The sequence below is a fragment of the Mustela erminea genome, chromosome 14 (assembly GCF_009829155.1).
Source record: "Mustela erminea isolate mMusErm1 chromosome 14, mMusErm1.Pri, whole genome shotgun sequence".
Classification (NCBI taxonomy): Eukaryota; Metazoa; Chordata; class Mammalia; order Carnivora; family Mustelidae; genus Mustela; species Mustela erminea.
The window spans coordinates 53,124,478-53,141,561 of record NC_045627.1 but is presented as its reverse complement, the minus strand read 5'-3'; the positions used below and the strand labels follow the sequence as shown (position 1 = coordinate 53,141,561).

The 17,084-nt window shown below is 53.4% G+C and overlaps 1 protein-coding gene across 2 annotated transcripts in view; it reads left to right on the top strand.

The window, feature by feature from the left end:
• ALOX5 (arachidonate 5-lipoxygenase) overlaps window positions 1–16,662 on the top strand; it is a 42,746-nt gene extending 26,084 nt beyond the window's left edge. Inside the window, exons 6-14 of one of the 2 annotated variants that reach the window (XM_032312649.1) lie at window positions 1,800–1,972; window positions 5,267–5,413; window positions 10,917–11,120; window positions 11,830–11,916; window positions 13,371–13,549; window positions 13,870–13,991; window positions 14,390–14,490; window positions 14,745–14,915; window positions 15,959–16,662. In XM_032312649.1, the coding sequence (XP_032168540.1) occupies window positions 1,800–1,972; window positions 5,267–5,413; window positions 10,917–11,120; window positions 11,830–11,916; window positions 13,371–13,549; window positions 13,870–13,991; window positions 14,390–14,490; window positions 14,745–14,915; window positions 15,959–16,138 (1,364 nt within the window). In that variant the 3' untranslated portion in view covers window positions 16,139–16,662. The remainder of the gene's footprint in view (window positions 1–1,799; window positions 1,973–5,266; window positions 5,414–10,916; window positions 11,121–11,829; window positions 11,917–13,370; window positions 13,550–13,869; window positions 13,992–14,389; window positions 14,491–14,744; window positions 14,916–15,958) is intronic. The other variant, XM_032312650.1, reaches the window with a different exon arrangement.
• Window positions 16,663–17,084: the final 422 nt, after the last annotated feature.

Genomic DNA, 17,084 nt, shown 5'->3' with positions numbered 1-17,084 from the left:
GAACAGAGTAAAAGCAGAACTTAGCTTGTTGTTGTTTTTTTTTTTAAGATTTTTTTTATTTATTTGTCAGAGAGAGAGAGAGAGGGAGAGAGCAAACACAGGCAGAGAGAATGGCAGGCAGAGGCAGAGGGAGAAGCAGACTCCCCGCCGAGCAAGGAGCCCGATGTGGGACTCGATCCCAGGACGCTGGGATCATGAACCGAGCCGAAGGCAGCTGCTTAACCAACTGAGCCACCCAGGCGTCCCTTAGCTTGTTTTTTAAGCATTTACAGAAAAGTAACCTTGGGTTTGCTTGGACTCGGATATGTTTGGTAGGTGTTGACTTGCAATAGCAACATAATTATCAGGGATGGTCCAGGAAGGAAAAACAGAAAAGATAAGGAAACAGGAGTGATGGGTGAAGAATGAGCATTGAAATAAGCCCCTGGGAAGACCCTGCGCAGACTTCTCCCCAGGAGGCCCCTCTGCTCCCCCTTCTCCCCCTTCTCCCCTCCTTCTCCCTTCAACTTAGGTGGAAGGTCTGGAGTCCCCCTCTCCCCTAGAGGCACAATGTTATACAGCAGATCTCTAGAACATACTCATCTTGCTTAACTGAAACTTCTTGGTCATTGGGTAGTAACTGCGCATTTCCCCTCCCGCAGCTCCTGGCAACCACCATTCTGACTTTAGGAGTGTGACTGTTAACAACCACGTGTCAGTGGCATCGTATAGTATTGGTCTCCCCATGACTGGCGGGTTTCCTTAGCATCATGTCCTCTGCGTTCACCCACGCAGGCAAACTGCAGGGTGTCCTTCCTTTCTTAAGGCTGTTTCCACACCTCGGCTGTTAGGAAGTGTGCTGCAGTGATCATGGGAGTGCGGATATCTCTTCCAGGTCCTGATTTAAGTTCTTTGGGATAAATGCCCAGAAGTGGGATCGCCGGATCATACAATAGTTCTACTTTTAATTTGGGGGGACCCCACCCTACTGTTTTCCATAGTGGCCACACATTTTGCATTCCCACCAGCAGTGCACAAGGTTCCAGTTTCTCCACACCCTCTCCAACCCCCGCTGTCTTGTTCTTATGATAGCCATCTGGACAGGTGCAAAGCGGTACCCCACTGTGGTTCTCACTTGCACTTCCCTGATGATTAGTGACATTGAGCAATTTTTCATATACCTGCTGGTCATTTGTACATCTTCTTCAGAAAAATGTCTGTTCCAGTCTTTTGTCCATTTGTTAATCAGTTTATTAGTTTTTTTGCTATTGAGTTATAGGGGTTCTTTATATATTTTGGAGATGAACCATTTATCAGATGTTCAGTTCACATGTGTCTGCTGCTCTGTAGGTTCTTTTCACTCTGTTGACTGTTCCTTTGCTGTGCAGAAACTTTTTTTTTTTAAGATTTTATTTATTTATTTGACAGAGATCACAAGCAGGCAGAGAGGCAGGCAGAGAGAGGAAGGGAAGCAGGTTCCCTGCTGAGCAGAGAGCCCAATGCGGGGGCTCGATTCCAGAAACTTTTTAGTTTGGTGCAATCCTTTTGTCCATTTTTGGTGGTGTTCTTGAGAATGAAATTCCCCAGGAACCTTCTGAGCCACCTGGGGCAGCTCAGGGAGAACAGGGTAGCGCCATGTCCTGAGCCAGGGGTCAAGCAGTAGGGCACAGCCAGCGGGATTATGGTTGACCAGCTGGTCGGCAAACACATGGGGGATGGGACCCAGCAGGGACTCTGGTCCTCAGCCAGGGTCAGAAGGGCTGCAGCCCGGATTGCCGCTACTCAGAACTTGGGCAAGGCCACAGTTTTCTCCCCTTTAGAGCGGGTCATGAACCACTGGCAGGAAGACCTCATGTTTGGCTACCAGTTCCTGAATGGCTGCAACCCAGTGTTGATCCGGCGCTGCACGAAACTGCCCAAGAAGCTCCCTGTGACCACAGAGATGGTGGAGTGCAGCCTGGAGCGGCAGCTCACCTTGCAGCAGGAGGTCGAGGTAGGACCTGGTTGTTGGATGACTTCAGCTGTGGCCAGCTCAGATGGCAGGGTCACACTTTGTGGGGCAGAAAGCACTTTCTGCCGGCTGGTGCTCACGAACCTGTCTCCAGGCGCCTCTGCCAGGCTAAGGTGGAGATCAGCTGCCCTCGGTGAGGAGGTCTCCTCCTTTCCCTGGGCACTTATGGAAAATGTCTTGTCCAGTGTGGGACGGTGGGAATTCTCAGTGCTCAGGGCTGGGAGCATGCCTGTATTTTCAACATCAATGTCACTAATTAAAAGAGCTCCCCCTCGGTAGGGGCTAGTTGTGGGCCAGGCTTTGGGACAGAAGCTTTACACACATGGCTGTTGGGTTGTCACCAACCTTGCAAAGGTAAGGAAACTGGAGAAAGGCACAAGCCTTGTAATAGCACAAGGAAAAGAGAGAAAATGGGTGGAATTTTTAACTTTCTAATTAAAAATGTTGGTGTCTTCTGCTTCTGCCCTCACCTTCCTCCCAACCCTCCTTCTGGCTCACCTGCAGGGAGCTGAGGCCCAGAGATGGTCCTGGCTCTCTAGTTCGTTGGCCTCTCCCACCAGAGCCAGCACAACAGTACCCTGCCCCCAGGTGTCTAGGTAGCCTTCTGTTTCTGGTCACATGTCTTGTTTGCTCAGCTTGTCTTGGGGCCCCAGTGAGTGAAGGGTGGTCTATGCCATCTGTGGAGATCCACCTTCTGCCCACCTGGCTCTAGAGGGCTACCTGCCCAGCTGACCATCCCCCACCCCAGGGCACATGGTCCCAACCCCTGCACCCTGGACTGCCAGGCCCCCAGGACACTAACAGGTCACATGGACTGCTGACCAGGGCCGCACATGCCCCCACACAGGCCCATACTCACACACACGCACACCCAGTGGTAGCCTTTGTAGATTCCATTTCTGGCCAGATGAACAGTGATTCAGTGACTATGGGTTCCCCACTTCAAGCCAGAGAATCCTACAAGCTCGAGAGCCACAGAGTTGTACAATGGGAAGGGACTGCATAGCCCTCTGGCCGGCGGACGGCTTCTGCTTAACAGTCCTTGCCACTTCCAGGGCTGGGGGTTGTGACCATCTTTGTTAGAGTGGCCACCTTTCTTCTGAGTGATGGTCTAGAGGCTCAGCTGTGGTTTTTGTCACAAATCAATAACCTAATAGCCACCACTGACTAGAGTCTTACATGCCATCCATCTCTTACACACACCACCAATCTCTTACACACACACTACCCATCTCTTACACACACAGCACCCATCTCTTACACATGCCTCCCATCTCTTATACACACAGCACCTATTTCTTACATGCCATCCCTTACACACATTTCCCATCTCTTACACACACCTCCCATGTCCTATAGCACAATTCTTAATTCCCTGAATCAGTCATTAGGGCCAGGAAAATGGAGCCTGTGGGCCAAAAGGAGAGGACAGGGACACCAGACAGGCAAGAATACCAGAATCCCAGAACAGCACAGAATCCCGGATGTTCAGCACAGAATCCCAGAACATCAGAACTAAGAGATAGGGTCTCCCCCCTCACTTTTCAGGAGGATGACACTGAGACCCAGAGAGAGGAGGTGACTTGGGATAACAGAGCAGTGCCCCTGGCACAGGCCCAAATTCCAGGCCTCCTGGTTCCCTGGCCTGGGTTCCGAGAGGCTCTGGTTAGCCTGGCATTCATCACCTTAACTAACCTGGGTCTCCTCGAGATTGGATTGGCAGCCATTCCTGGGCAGTACTCACGATGGTCATGTCCACTCTAAGAGTCCAGTTGTCCAGCCCATGACAGGAGCCCACCCAGCCCGGTGACCCACCAACCCATAGGCCTCTACCTTCTTGACAAGGTGATCCTGAGGGGCCCGGTCACACGCTCTCCTGAAACCAGCTTCTCCCCACACTCCTGCCCTGATGAGCGGTGGGCACAAACTCCGTCCTCTCTACCCCTGCCTCACACACTTTGCAGACAGACATCCCAGAGCTCATCACTGGTGCCAGGTGACTGCCAAGTTCCCTCGAGCTGAAAAAGGAGGAAGATGGTGACCAGGCCCTTAGCTCCTGTCCCATGTTCGGTCCCCGCTAAGGGGGATTCTTAAGGCTTGTGCTGGGTGGTCCAGCACGCCCTCTGCAGGGTTGTGGACACACATCTCACCTGAGCACTGGTGGACCCAGCTCTGCCGCATCGGGGACCACCCCCTCCGGTAACATCCATTACTTGCTTTAAATGAGAAAAGCTTTAGAAGAAGCACCCCATCCTCCCAAATTCTTCAAGTTCTGGCCTGAGCAGGCCCCAGCTTTAAGAAAGGAACCCTCACGGGGCACCTGGGTGGCTCAGTGGGTTAAAGCCTCTGCCTTTAGCTCAGGTCATGATCCCAGGGTCCTGGGATTGAGCCCCGCATCAGGCTCTCTGCTCCATGGGGAGCCTACTTTCTCCTCTCTCTCTGCCTGCTTGTGTTCTCTGTCTGTCAAATAAATAAATAAAATCTTTTAAAAAAGAAAAAGAAAAAGAAAGGAGCACTCACAGCTCTCAGGTTGGGCTCCCTGTAGAAGACTGATCTATAGTCCGTGAAGAGTGGCTTTCTCCCTTCCCTACATCCCAGACACATGGCTTTTTTTTTTTTTTTTAAGTATAACAACCCCAGAAAAAAAGCCCGAATCAGGAGTGTCAGCAAGATCAATGAATTTTCACCGAGTTACCCCACCTTGCCACCAGCCTCAGACCAGGCTGCAGAACACACGAGGGACACAATCCCTCTTGACCCCAAAGAGTGTACCCTCCTCCAAGGCCTAAGGACCCCCCCCCAGGACCCTGCAGACCCCTGCCCCTGCAGATGCCCCTGCAGAACCTTCCACTTCCGAAGACCCGGCCCCATTTCTTCTCCCAAGGGTGACATGTCGTGACACCATGTAAGTGCAGGCCGGCGGCGGTGCTCTGCAGAATTTGCATTCTTGTCTATCTCATCTGCACTCTCTCTGCTTCCTTATGATGCTGCCGCTCTGGGGTGTCGTCCAGCATCTTGCATGAAGGCAACACAGCTTCCAAGGACAACACGTGCAGACCAGGCCCCTGCCATTCCTTCACATCACCAGAAAACCGCCACAACCTCTGAATACTCTGGATGCGAATCAGCCCAGAGTCAGAGAACAAAACTGTCCATTTGGAGCTCTGATCAGATGTTAGGGGCCTCTAAAGCCACCTCTCCCTCCCCCTGGGCCTGGTTCTTGGGTCCATCTCTGTCTGAGGCTGACGCGGCCATATTTCCTCTTGCCTCCTGCAGCAAGGGAACATCTTCATCGTGGACTTTGAGCTGCTGGATGGCATTGATGCCAACAAAACAGACCCCTGCACCCTGCAGTTCCTGGCAGCGCCCATCTGCTTGCTGTACAAGAATCTGGCCAACAAGATTGTCCCCATTGCCATCCAGGTAGGTCATCACCCTGCTCCTTTCCTGGACAGCTCTGCCCTCAGCAGCAAGGGCTTGGCAGGGAGTTTCCTGGGTGTCTCCACCTGAACCTCCAGGAGAAGGTAACCACTCTGCTTCACATCTCCTAGGGTGGGTGCAGAAAGCTGAAGACTGTGCCAGGTAGATAGGAAAAACAAGAACTTAGGGCTTCCTGCCAGCGGTGGGAAGAGCTGGCCCCAAGCAGCAGGAAGGGCTCCCCTCCCCAAAATACACTTGACAGATTCCTGCTGAGCACCTGCCCTGGGATAACATACTACCCACCTTGCTCCCTCCCAGCATCCTGACCAGGGGCCCCAAGTCAGAACATCAAAAGGGGTCTGGCAGGTGAGGCTGTGAGATGAGCTATAGACTGAGGCCACCAGGGGACACCATGGAGGCTGGGGTCAGGAAGGGGCCAATGCTGCAATGCTGCCTTCTAGCGCCCAGGGGTTCTTGTTTCTACCAAAGAAGATGGAAGAGAAAGAGGAGCAGTTCGGGTGAATGGAGGCAGGGGCAGAGCATCCTCTCTCCCACTCCCGGCTGCTGCTTCCTCAGAGCACCAAGCACTCTGTGACCACTGGTGTGCATACAGTGGGAAAGCAACACCCAGTACAGGACTAGGTGTAGGTCTGTGAAGAGGGCTGCTGCCTAGGGGCCCCTGTGGGGGACAGATGGACAAACCATCTGCAGACTTGACTTTGAGCCAGCTGTGAACTGGGCGTTGAGTGCTATGGGCATAAGAGCCACTGGTTTGCCCTGTGCTAACCCCATGACAAGACTGTCCCAAAGGTTAGCCTGCACAGTCCACAATCCTTTACCCTCAATTCTGAAATCTAAGAAGTCCTAAAACTGCTAGGTTTTTCAAAAGTGTGCACCAAATTCATTGGCAGCAAAACTTGCTCTGAACCAAAAGGAAAGACTGTTTAGAAGCTTCGCCGCACCCAGTGTGGTATGCATGTGCATCATAGAGAAGTACTGATGCATTTGATTGTAAAATAGTGTGTTGCCCCGGACCCGGTGTAGGGGGAGAAAGGTGTCACCAAATGAAGTATATGCACTGCTAAAATCCTAAAACTTCTGGATTCTGAGACACGTGGTCATCAGGGTTCCGGACTCGGACCTGGCTCAAGTTATATCATTGTCTTGACAAGGCTCCGAGGTCAGGGACTACTGCCGTGAGTCATGTCCAGCAGAATAGAGGACAGACACAGGTGCACAGTCAGCATAGTGGGGCTTAGTGCCAGGCTGTCTGGCTCCAGAGTTCATGTTCTCCCAGGCTCCTGGTCTCGGGCACATCTTCCCCTAGAGGAATTCCTAGCCTAGCAGAGAGAAGCTCTGTGCTTAGGAAACTGAAGCTAAAGGTAAAGGGACATGAGATGGGGAAAAAAGCAAAGAGGACTTAGAGACCTGAGGAAAGGAGATGTTTACCAGTGGCAGGCACCCTGAAGCAGCCTGTCCTCCAGAGAATTCTTGGAGTGGCCTGGAGTCAGGGGCCTGGCTTCAGTCCCAGCTCTGTCACTTGCTAGCAGACGTGGGACCTTGGGCAAGTCACAATGTTCCTGAATCTCTTCCCTCTGTTAAAAATGCAACCTTTGCAAACTATGAAGAACCATGAAAATAAAACCAAAAGAATAATAAATCCAAACTTTGGTTCTTTGAAAGGTTCAAGAAAATCGAAAGAAAAAAACAAAAATACGTAAGATTAGGAATAAGACATAATCACAAGGGTGTTTGTTTTCTTTAAAAGTAATAGCATGGCATCAAATTTTTAAATTGGAAGCAATGGGTAAAAACCTGGCAAAATATAAATTATGAGAAGAAATTGTAGAAAATAGGCCAATATCCATATAAGCACCTGGGAAGCTGACTGAACGTCTAGTGGGGTGAGGGGCCTGGGAACTGAGCAGCTGAGCTCCAGCCAGCGTTTACCCAGTGGACACTTGCCGAGCTGTTTCACAGGCTTCAGCTCCGGATCTCGTTCTGGGAAGCCGGCATAACCTTCATGCTGAGCACCCCAAAAGGCAGACTCCCAAAGAAAGCTGAAGACCAATCCAAATTACAAACACAGATTTTATTTTATTTTTTAAAGATTTTATTTATTTATTTGACAGAGAGACAGCAAGTGAGGGAACACAAGTAGAGCGAGTGGGAGAGGGAGAAGCAGGCTTCCCGGCAGGCAGGGAAGCCAGGGTGATGGGGCTCAGGGCCAGGACTGAGCACCCGCATCACAGAACAGGTGTCCCCCAGCTGGAGGAGCACAGAGTGGGACACTCTCTCCTAGAACAGCCCTTCCGGGCCCAGCAGCCTGTCCTCTAGCGCCCGGTCCACAGAGACCATAGAGATGCAAGCCCTCACAGTTAGGGCATCACAAGCATCGCTCATGGCGGGAAAACAAACAAAAGACCATTTGAAGGCAGCAGAGGGTTGATTGAATGAAATCTCTTATGTCCAGACAATGAGCTGTTGCACCACCTTTAAAAGGAATGAACTTGATGTATCGCAGCAGACCTGAAGGGTTTCCACAGTGAGCTAACAAAGCAGAAGAAAGGACATCGGGCAGAGATCATCGCATCTCCTCTGTGCAAACGAAATGTAGGAAGCGGCACACCACTGACAAGACAGTACTTGCGGGAGTGGGGAGGTGCAGAAGGACACAGCCTCACCAGTGGAGAGCACTGGGATGGACTGGCTGGGGCACAGGTGAGCAAGAGAAAGAAGGGAGAGGCATTTATTATAGCAGTGTTCGACTTATGGAACATTGAACAGGTTAATATGCACATACACAAAGAGCTGGATTATGAGATTATTTATTAATACGCTCTTCTGAAGTGACCAAAATTGTTTTTTCTAATCAGAAACAAAAAACTACTTTGTTGTTAACCAAAACACAAATTTAAAAAACAAAAACAAGTTGTCCAGGGTACATTCTGGACTCCCACAGTTTCACTGAGCCTGGACAGAAGTGGGGAGGATGGGACGACGGGTAGGAGAGGGGAAGGCCCAAGCCGGCACGGCCTTCGAGGCCGTGGGAGAGTTCCAGGAGGAGAGCAAGGGAGAGTCTGGACTAGGCAGTGAGAGTTGAAGAGCAGGGCTGAAGGCAGTGCCCAGGCCCCATCCCAGCTCAGATGTTTACCCACTATTGTGGCTTGGGAGACCTGTGCAACCACTCAGAGCCTCAGTTTCCCCCTATGTAAAATGGACAGGAATACCTGCCTTGCAGGGTGCTGGTGTGAGGATTAAAAGAGACAGTACAGGCAGGGTCCCTCACAGCAGAGGGTGTCCTCAGCCATAGGGCCATGTTCCAGAGCATGACAGGCCACCCATGTGTTCTGGAGACCAGGTGCCCAGGCAAGTGTCTATGGGGCCAGGCAATTAGTAAAGAATGAATGAAGCTCCATGGAGCGGAGCTGACTCTGGGAGGGGAGGGACAGAGTGGAGGGGGGCAGCCGTGGTGGGGGGGCAGCCAGAGAGCAGAGCTAGTGGAAGAGAAGGGAGCTGCAGGGCAGGGAGTGTGGGAGGGGTGTGACCACAGGGAGGGGCGGGGGCAGAGGGGCAGAGCGGGCACTGTTTAAAAAAAGGCATGAGTGTTTTCTGGGAGAATGTTCAGAGTTCACAGACTTAGTTTTTGAAGAAAACCTGGTAATCCCAATTTTTATGTGAAATTCTCTGATAATTAAAAGTTGGCAACTAAATCTCATTAATAAACAAGCAAACATGAATAGTGTGAAAGTCAGACTGCTCTATCCTGGGTGAGCGGGACAGAACCGAGTCTCGAGCTGCTGGACACCCAGGGTCATAGAGCACTTGAGATGTGGTTAATCCAACTTCTGTAAGTGCAAAATACATGCCTGATTTCAAAGGCCTAGAATGAGAGAAAAAAAATGTTAAAATATCTCAATAATTTTATATTATTTTCATGTTGAAATATTTTCAAAATATTGGGTAAAACAAAATTACCAGAAGGTTCACCTGTTTCTTTTTACTTTTATTACTGCAGCCACCTGAACATTTTATTTTATTTTTTTTTAAGATTTTATTTATTTTTTGACACACAGAGATCACAAGTAGGCAGAGAGGCAGGCAGAGAGAGAGTGGGGGGAAGCAGGCGCCCCACTGAGCAGAGAGCCTGACGCGGGGCTCGATCCCAGGACCCTGGGATCATGACCTGAGCTGAAGGCAGAGGCTTTAACCCACTGAGCCACCCAGGTGCCCCACCTGAACATTTTAAATTCCATATGTGGCTTGAACTAGATTTCTACTGGACAACACTATGTTCAAAGGAGAGACAGGGAAATTACCTTCCAAAATACTTACCATGACCTTAAGGAGTCCACTGGATTTGGCCCCTCCCCACGGTCCCGGACAGCTGTCCTCCTCAGTTGGTCACTGTGCAGCTACACTAGTCTCCAAAGAGCCTAAGGGGCAGCCCAGCTCCTGCCCACGCCAGCCTACAGTTCCTCCAGCCCAAATGCTGCTCCTCCACTCCAGATAATTCCTTCTCGTCCTAAATGTTCACCCCTCCAAGGCTCCCTGTCTTCCTCCGAAAGAGGAGGTAATGACAGCGCGCACAAGACCTCACACTGTCGAGTCCAGAAGCTATGCAGGCTAATGGCTGTTGTCATGGGCAAAGCTAGGGACCAAGGAATTGGTGGGCAGGGAGGGCCAAACGTAGGGCTACTTCTGCAGAGACGACAGCGGCCAGAACATGGACTTTGGGGGCTTTCTTTTCTGGCATTAAGAGGTGACTGGTTTTAAAGAGGAGATTGACATAACATGATTTGCATTCAGGAAAAAAAAAAGTCACCTTGGCCCCAATGTGGAGTTGAAACTGGAAAGGCAAAGGCAAGCTTTGTTTCTCTGACAGGAGGCAGCTGGCTACAAGTCTGGACTCAAGTGACAGGGACCTAGGTCACTGCATCCTGAGGACCTTAGAGCCCTAGAACTGGAGGAGCTACTGGAGGGCAAGAAGGGAAGTCAGGTGCACCAGCCCAAGCCTGGGGAATAGCAACATTAAGGGAACAAGGGAGGAAAGGAACATATGGGACGTGGACAAGCAGCAGTCAGAGCAGTGGGAAGAATCCAGGAGGGAGAGAGCAGGCAAGGGAGGCAGGAAAGATGGGGGCAGGAGTAGAAGAGCAGAGCAACACACTCTAAGCACCTAAGCTGGTCATCTTAGTCACTTAGTCATCTTAGTCACTGGGCCATCTTAGTCACTTGCCGTCACTCTGGGAGGTAAGTAAAAAGTGTGGCAGATGGTGGAACCAGAGCTCGGAGAGGCTCAGGTGCCCAGTGTCCTACAGCTAGTAGGTGTTGTCACTGGGGTGGGAAATGCAAACCCTAGACCCTCTGCCCTCCTCCATGATCCTCTCATGACTCCAAGACCACTGTTTAGGAAATCTGGACTCTTCTGGAATTTCCTGAGATGCCAGGCTTTCATATGTAGAACAAAATATTACCACGTATTTTCTTTCTCCAATGTTATCAGCTCAACCAAATCCCAGGAGATGAAAACCCGATTTTCCTCCCTTCGGATGCAAAATATGACTGGCTTCTGGCCAAAATCTGGGTGCGCTCCAGTGACTTCCACGTCCACCAGACCATCACCCACCTTCTGCGCACACACCTGGTATCTGAAGTTTTCGGCATTGCCCTGTACCGCCAGCTGCCCGCCGTTCACCCCATTTTCAAGGTACGGCAAGCTACCAGTGCCCTCAGCTGGTGAAGGAGGGCATTGGCACATGGTGGGGGATGGCAGAGGGAAGGGGGCGGGGCCCTGACACCCCCACAGGGCTGGGGCCAGGAGTAGCCGGCAGAGAGGGGCCCTTAGGGATGCTCAGGTGGTGGTACTACAGCTCTGAGGCTGCTGGTTCCTGAGGACACGAGGCCTGGGCCTGACAGGGCCTCACTGGCCTGGGAGCAGAGGTTGAAGAGGCAGATGACGTCCATGTGACCCTGGTCTGATCCCAGGTGCCATCATCACTGCCCTTCTCTTCCTGAACCTCGCTGGCACTAACTCCTGGGACACAGCAGGCTCGGGGCCTGTTTCCCCATCCATGCAGCAGGCATTGAAGAGGACACCTGCCTCATAGGATTCCCGTCAGAACCAAGAGTTAACAAATTCCAGAGCTGAAAATACTACCTGGCACATAGTTCAGCTCTATACAAGGCCTGGCTGTTATCATTTTCATCATTATCAGGTCACTAAGCGTCAAAGTGGCAGTCCCCAGGCCCCCCAGCAGCTCACCTGACCTGCACCTCCTCCTTAGCCCTGGCATCACCCCTCCTCAGCGGACTGGGGTGCAGGGTGCTGGGGGTCTCTGGGGCACGCGGCGGGTGCAGCCCTGGTCAGGAGGCCTGGCCAGGCCTTTTCTGAGGCCTCCTCCTGCTCCTCCCCACAGCTTCTGGTGGCACACGTGCGGTTCACCATCGCCATCAACACCAAGGCCCGCGAGCAGCTCATCTGCGAGTATGGCCTCTTTGACAAGGTGGGCACCTCTCGTCCACCTCTGTGCAGGGCCCTGCCTCTCCAAACCTCCACCGCCAGCCCAGGTTTCCTCTCAGGAGTCAGGCATCTGGGCACCAGGGTGGCAGTGGGTGCCTGAGAAGGGTGGGGGGCTGGAGGTGCTCAGAGTGAAGGCTCCCCAGGTCCTCTGGCCAGTCTGGCCCTTCTCTATGGGTGACCTGCCCCCTCCCCCCCAATGCACTGTCTGCTTCTCTGCACTTCCTCACATGGCCTGTGTCACCCCTGTACCCTCCTCCTCCCCCGTCCTCTGGCTTGTGGCTGTGGATTCTGCCTTCCAGCCCCCACTCCTCCCCTCCTGCTCTGCTTCCCCATGGAGCACTACCACCCACCCTCTGCACTTCTGGGCTCACACTCCTACCCTCCCCTCAGCTGGGTCTAACCCCTACCCATCCCTCAAGTACTCCCAGGCAGCTCTTTGCCCGTTCTGACCCCTGAGGCCTTGCTAAGCCTGGAGCCTCCTAGCAGCCATTGCCCTGCCCTTCCTCCTCTCCCAGCGCCATTAGTGAGGCAGCCCGCTCATCAGTAAGGCTGAGCCCCCTCGCGGGCTGCAGATAACCAAGCCCAAGCCAAACAAGCTGAAGCTGGAAAAGAAGTGTATTCTCTCAAAACCCAGAACATAACAGAGGTGAGGGGCTTCCAACCCCTCCCAAAATGGACTCAGGGACTCAAATAATGGCCCCAGGGGACAAATGCACTGGCTGGCACTCTCTTCTACTCTTTAAACTGTGCGGACCCCATTCCCCCAGTCAGGCTCTGCGGACAGGCTTTCCCCCACGGGAGGGGAATGGGATCTCATCCAGGGAGCACCAGGCTCATGTCCCCACGCAGGGACCATCCTCTCCCATCCAAACAAAGTCCAGGGAGCAACTCCCATCACTCCAGCTTGGGTCATACGACCCTGTGGACCAACCTGTGGCATTCCAGTACCCAAGTCATCCTTTACAAGGTCCTGTGGCCTGAATGCTCAGCCACCGTGTGTGCTGGGATGGGGACCAGGATGCCTCCTGCGCATCTCTCACCCTCACCTAAGCAAACACAGGCCCTCAACAGTTGTGTGGCTCTGGGGGCTGCTATCTGCCCCTTTCTTGAGCCCAATGCTCAGATCACTGCAGTGCTTGCACTCCAGGCAGCCTGTGCTCAGAACATGAGCCCTGCCCTCCCACAGTCCCTGCACACACCCTTCGGCTATAACCCCTCGCATTAGATGGGGCCTCCCTAACATCTTCTGTGGGCTGCTGTTTAGGGAACTAAACAGCCCTCCTACCCCATCTGCTCAAACCCCCAAGACATGGGCTTGCCAGTCCGTGTTCCCGGCTACCCAGGCATCCTCTCCCAGTTTCTCATGGTGAGCTCTGGGTGAGAAGGCTGACCAGGGACGGCCAGCTTCAGCTCATGCTCTCTCCCCTCCCACTCAAGGCCAACGCCACAGGGGGAGGAGGGCACGTGCAGATGGTGCAGAAGGCCATGCAGGACCTGACCTACACCTCCCTGTGCTTCCCTGAGGCCATCAAAGCTCGGGGAATGGACAACGCAGAGGATATTCCCAACTACTTCTATCGGGATGACGGGCTTCTGGTGTGGGAGGCCATCAAGACGTGAGTGCCTGCTGGGGCCAAGGGACCCACTCTGCAAAATGAGTAGAGGTCCTGCAGGAGGAGAGGACAAGGGCATTGACTGGCAGGCCAGACCAGGGGCCTGGACCACTGACTCAGCGGGTCAGGGCATGGCTCTGTTGTCAGGGCCCTGAGACAGAGGAAGGTATGTGGGTGGGGGCAGGAATGAGTGACCCGGGTCTGGACATTAGGGAGTAAGTCACAGGGTCACCAGTGGAACCCTTCCCTGGGGCCCAGGGGCCCGGCTCTGCAGATCCTGGCCAGGTCACCCACTCCTAGCTGGGCCCCTCCTCCTGAGCCAGGTTCACGGCCGAGGTGGTAGGCATCTACTACGAGAGTGACCAGGTGGTGGCAGAGGACCAGGAGCTGCAGGACTTCGTGAATGATGTGTACGTGTACGGCATGCGGGGCAAGAAGACCTCAGGTACAGACCGCCTCCACTCTCCTCCTGGCAGGCTCTGCTCTTCCATGCACCTCTGACTTTCCTTGGGCAGCACTGGCCCAAGGCATCCACCTTAGCACCTGGTGCTGGGGCCAGAGCTCCCAAGAGACCCCTACCCACCAGTATGTCTCATGGGACTTTCTGTAGCCAGAAGTCAGGGACTTTCTGTAGCCACTGAGAACCAGGGCCGGAAACTTCAGGAACACTGGGCCACTGTCCCTTTCCAGTGTCTTGCCTGTGCATGGGCCCCCAAAGTCCTCATATGGGAGAACTCAGAGATTGGGGGAAGGGCGGGGGAAGGGTATCTGTGGGTCATCGGTCCACTGCGCCCTCTGTCCCCCCGGAGTCGGGGCCTCAGCAAGCCCCTGGCTCTGCCCTAGGTTTCCCCAAGTCCATCAAGACCAGAGAGAAGCTGTCGGAGTACCTAACAGTAGTGATCTTCACAGCCTCAGCCCAGCATGCAGCAGTCAACTTTGGCCAGGTGGGCTAAGGCAGGGCGGGTCCTCTGGGCGGGACATTGCCAGAGTCACCTTACCTTGACTGCTGCTGATGGGCCCAGACAGAGCTGCCCCTCTTTCTAGTCTTTGGGGGCTGGTCTTGGTGATGGGAAGGAGGGTGGAAAGTGTCTGGGTGGTTGCTCCCTCTGTGGGGCAGGTAGGGGATGGCCTGCTGTGGGAGCGGGGGGTGGCAGCTGGCTGACGAGGGGCCCAACCATGTCTGCGGCTGCCCCTGCAGTATGACTGGTGCTCCTGGATTCCCAATGCCCCCCCAACCATGCGGGCCCCACCACCAACAGCCAAAGGTGTGGTCACCATCGAGCAGATTGTGGATACTCTGCCAGACCGTGGCCGCTCCTGCTGGCATCTGGGTGCAGTATGGGCACTAAGCCAGTTCCAAGAAAATGAGGTGAGCAGGGGAGACATTCTGCCCCCTCTAAGGGGTGGGGTGCCCAGATTTAACCCATTCCTCCCTCTCAGGCCTTTGCGATTAAGGGCTTAGGCTAGACACCTGTTCTGACTTCCAAGGCTGGGGGTGCCTAGGGGGTCCCAGGCCTGTGCTTGGACAGAGCTCGGGGTGGGGGAGGGGCAGGAGAGCACAGGGATTCTGCTCCACTGGTGACCACCCAGAGGGGACAACTGGGTATCCTGCCAGACACTCCCATGTACATACACCTTACTGAACCTAGGGTCAAAGCTGGGTATCTCAGATGCAACCCCATGGCATTAGCTCAGTGTCACACAGAATGACTGCCAGTTCAACCAGCCCCAGACCCATGGGCATTTTAGGGGGTGTTGAGGCTGCTTTGGGGACTTTGCTAATGTCCCCACTGACTCACTAACATCTTTGTATATGTGTCTTTGCACAAGTGTTCAGGAGGGCCAGATGACGTGCTCCTCGTAGAGGAATTTCTGGGTCAGAGACCATTGAGACCGATGTGTCCACAAACTAATCCCAAATCCCATCCTTGCTAGCCCTGGCTATGAAACTTTCCAGTTTTAACAATCTCATAGTTTTGAAAAAAACAGATCTAGTTTTGATTTGGAGACATCTGTGTGAGTGTGGAAATGGGCACAGCACCACAACAGGGCCCGGCGGGGGCTGCCCCAGGCTGGAGAGGCTAGCGCTGGCCCCCGTGCTCCCGCTGCCCAGAGCCCAGACAGGAAGGCGGGAGCACCTCGGAGGACAGGGCCCAGCAGGAGCGGACCGCCGCCCACCCACATGCCATAGCCCCCCTGCGCCTGCACCATCCCACACAGGGCAGCTGTTTCTCCCATTTATCTGAGACCCCAGACTGGGGGCATTCTTGGGGTACTCTCAGCAGGGGGTGGAGAAGGGGAAATGAGCACATGCTTCCTCACTTCCCCAGGGATGGTCTCTGGGGATGAGACAAGGCCTGTCAGTTTGCATCACCTCGGCAAAGATTAACCTGTCTATGTTTCGGCCCTTAGCTGTTCCTGGGCATGTACCCAGAAGAGCATTTCATCGAGAAGCCTGTAAAAGAGGCCATGGCCCGATTCCGCAAGAACCTTGACACCATCGTCAGTGTGATCGCCGAGCGCAACAAGAAGAAGAAGCTGCCGTATTACTACTTGTCCCCAGACCGGATTCCCAATAGTGTAGCCATCTAAGTGGCCACCCGAGCCAGGCTCATGTGCAAATGGCCAGCTGCTCGAAGCCGAGCTCAGCACCCAGACTCCAGGCTGCCCAGGTAGGCAGGCCCACAGGTGGCCCCCAGGGCAGACCTCCTGGCCGCTTGCTCTCCAGAGACTGCCCTGGCTCTTCAGGGCCCAGGATGACTGGCTTCAAACCAAAGACTTCCAGGTTGGGCCATGTTATACCTCAGCTTCAGTGCATTTTCCAGTTTGTTCCTCAATCTTTAGTGAATCCCATACTTTGACCACAGTGGGCACACGGCAGGGACCTGTCCTATACAGAGCAGGACAATGTCGCTTCCTGCCGTAGGCCTCGCTCAGCACTTCTCCACTGGGAGCGGTGAGAAGTCAGGACCAATCTGCTCTTGCTGGGGGGCGTGGAATGATTCTCTTTGATTTATGCTTCATCCAATTTCCTGCATATAGTAGATGCCCAAATAAATCTTAATTGAATGAATGAACTGGTTATCCTAAAAGTAAAGGAGCACATTTAAAACAAACATCTGCCTGCATGTTATGTTCCAGGCACCCCAAACAGCTCATATCCCCACTCACGACCCAAAGAAAAAAAAAAAATGCCATAATCACTGTGATTCCATCTCGGCAAAAGCTCCACCCACCAACCCCACAAAGCCCAGTCTAGACAGAAGGTGGTTCTTCCTCTTCGTTCCTCAGAAAGCTCCTACATTTTCTTCAGAACACATCCTTAATATCGTCCAGCCTGGGGAGGCATCTTTGATTCTCATCTCTACCCACCACCACCCCTCCAGGCCCAGGGCTTTGTCCGAACCTTTGTTGTTTTCTTCCCACATCATCTCTCCCTTGGACTCAAAGCCCACGAAGGACAAGGAACTCACCTTACTTGTGGCACGAGGCACCAGCCTGCTGCTCTCTCATTTCCCTCCTACAAGGCACCTGGCAG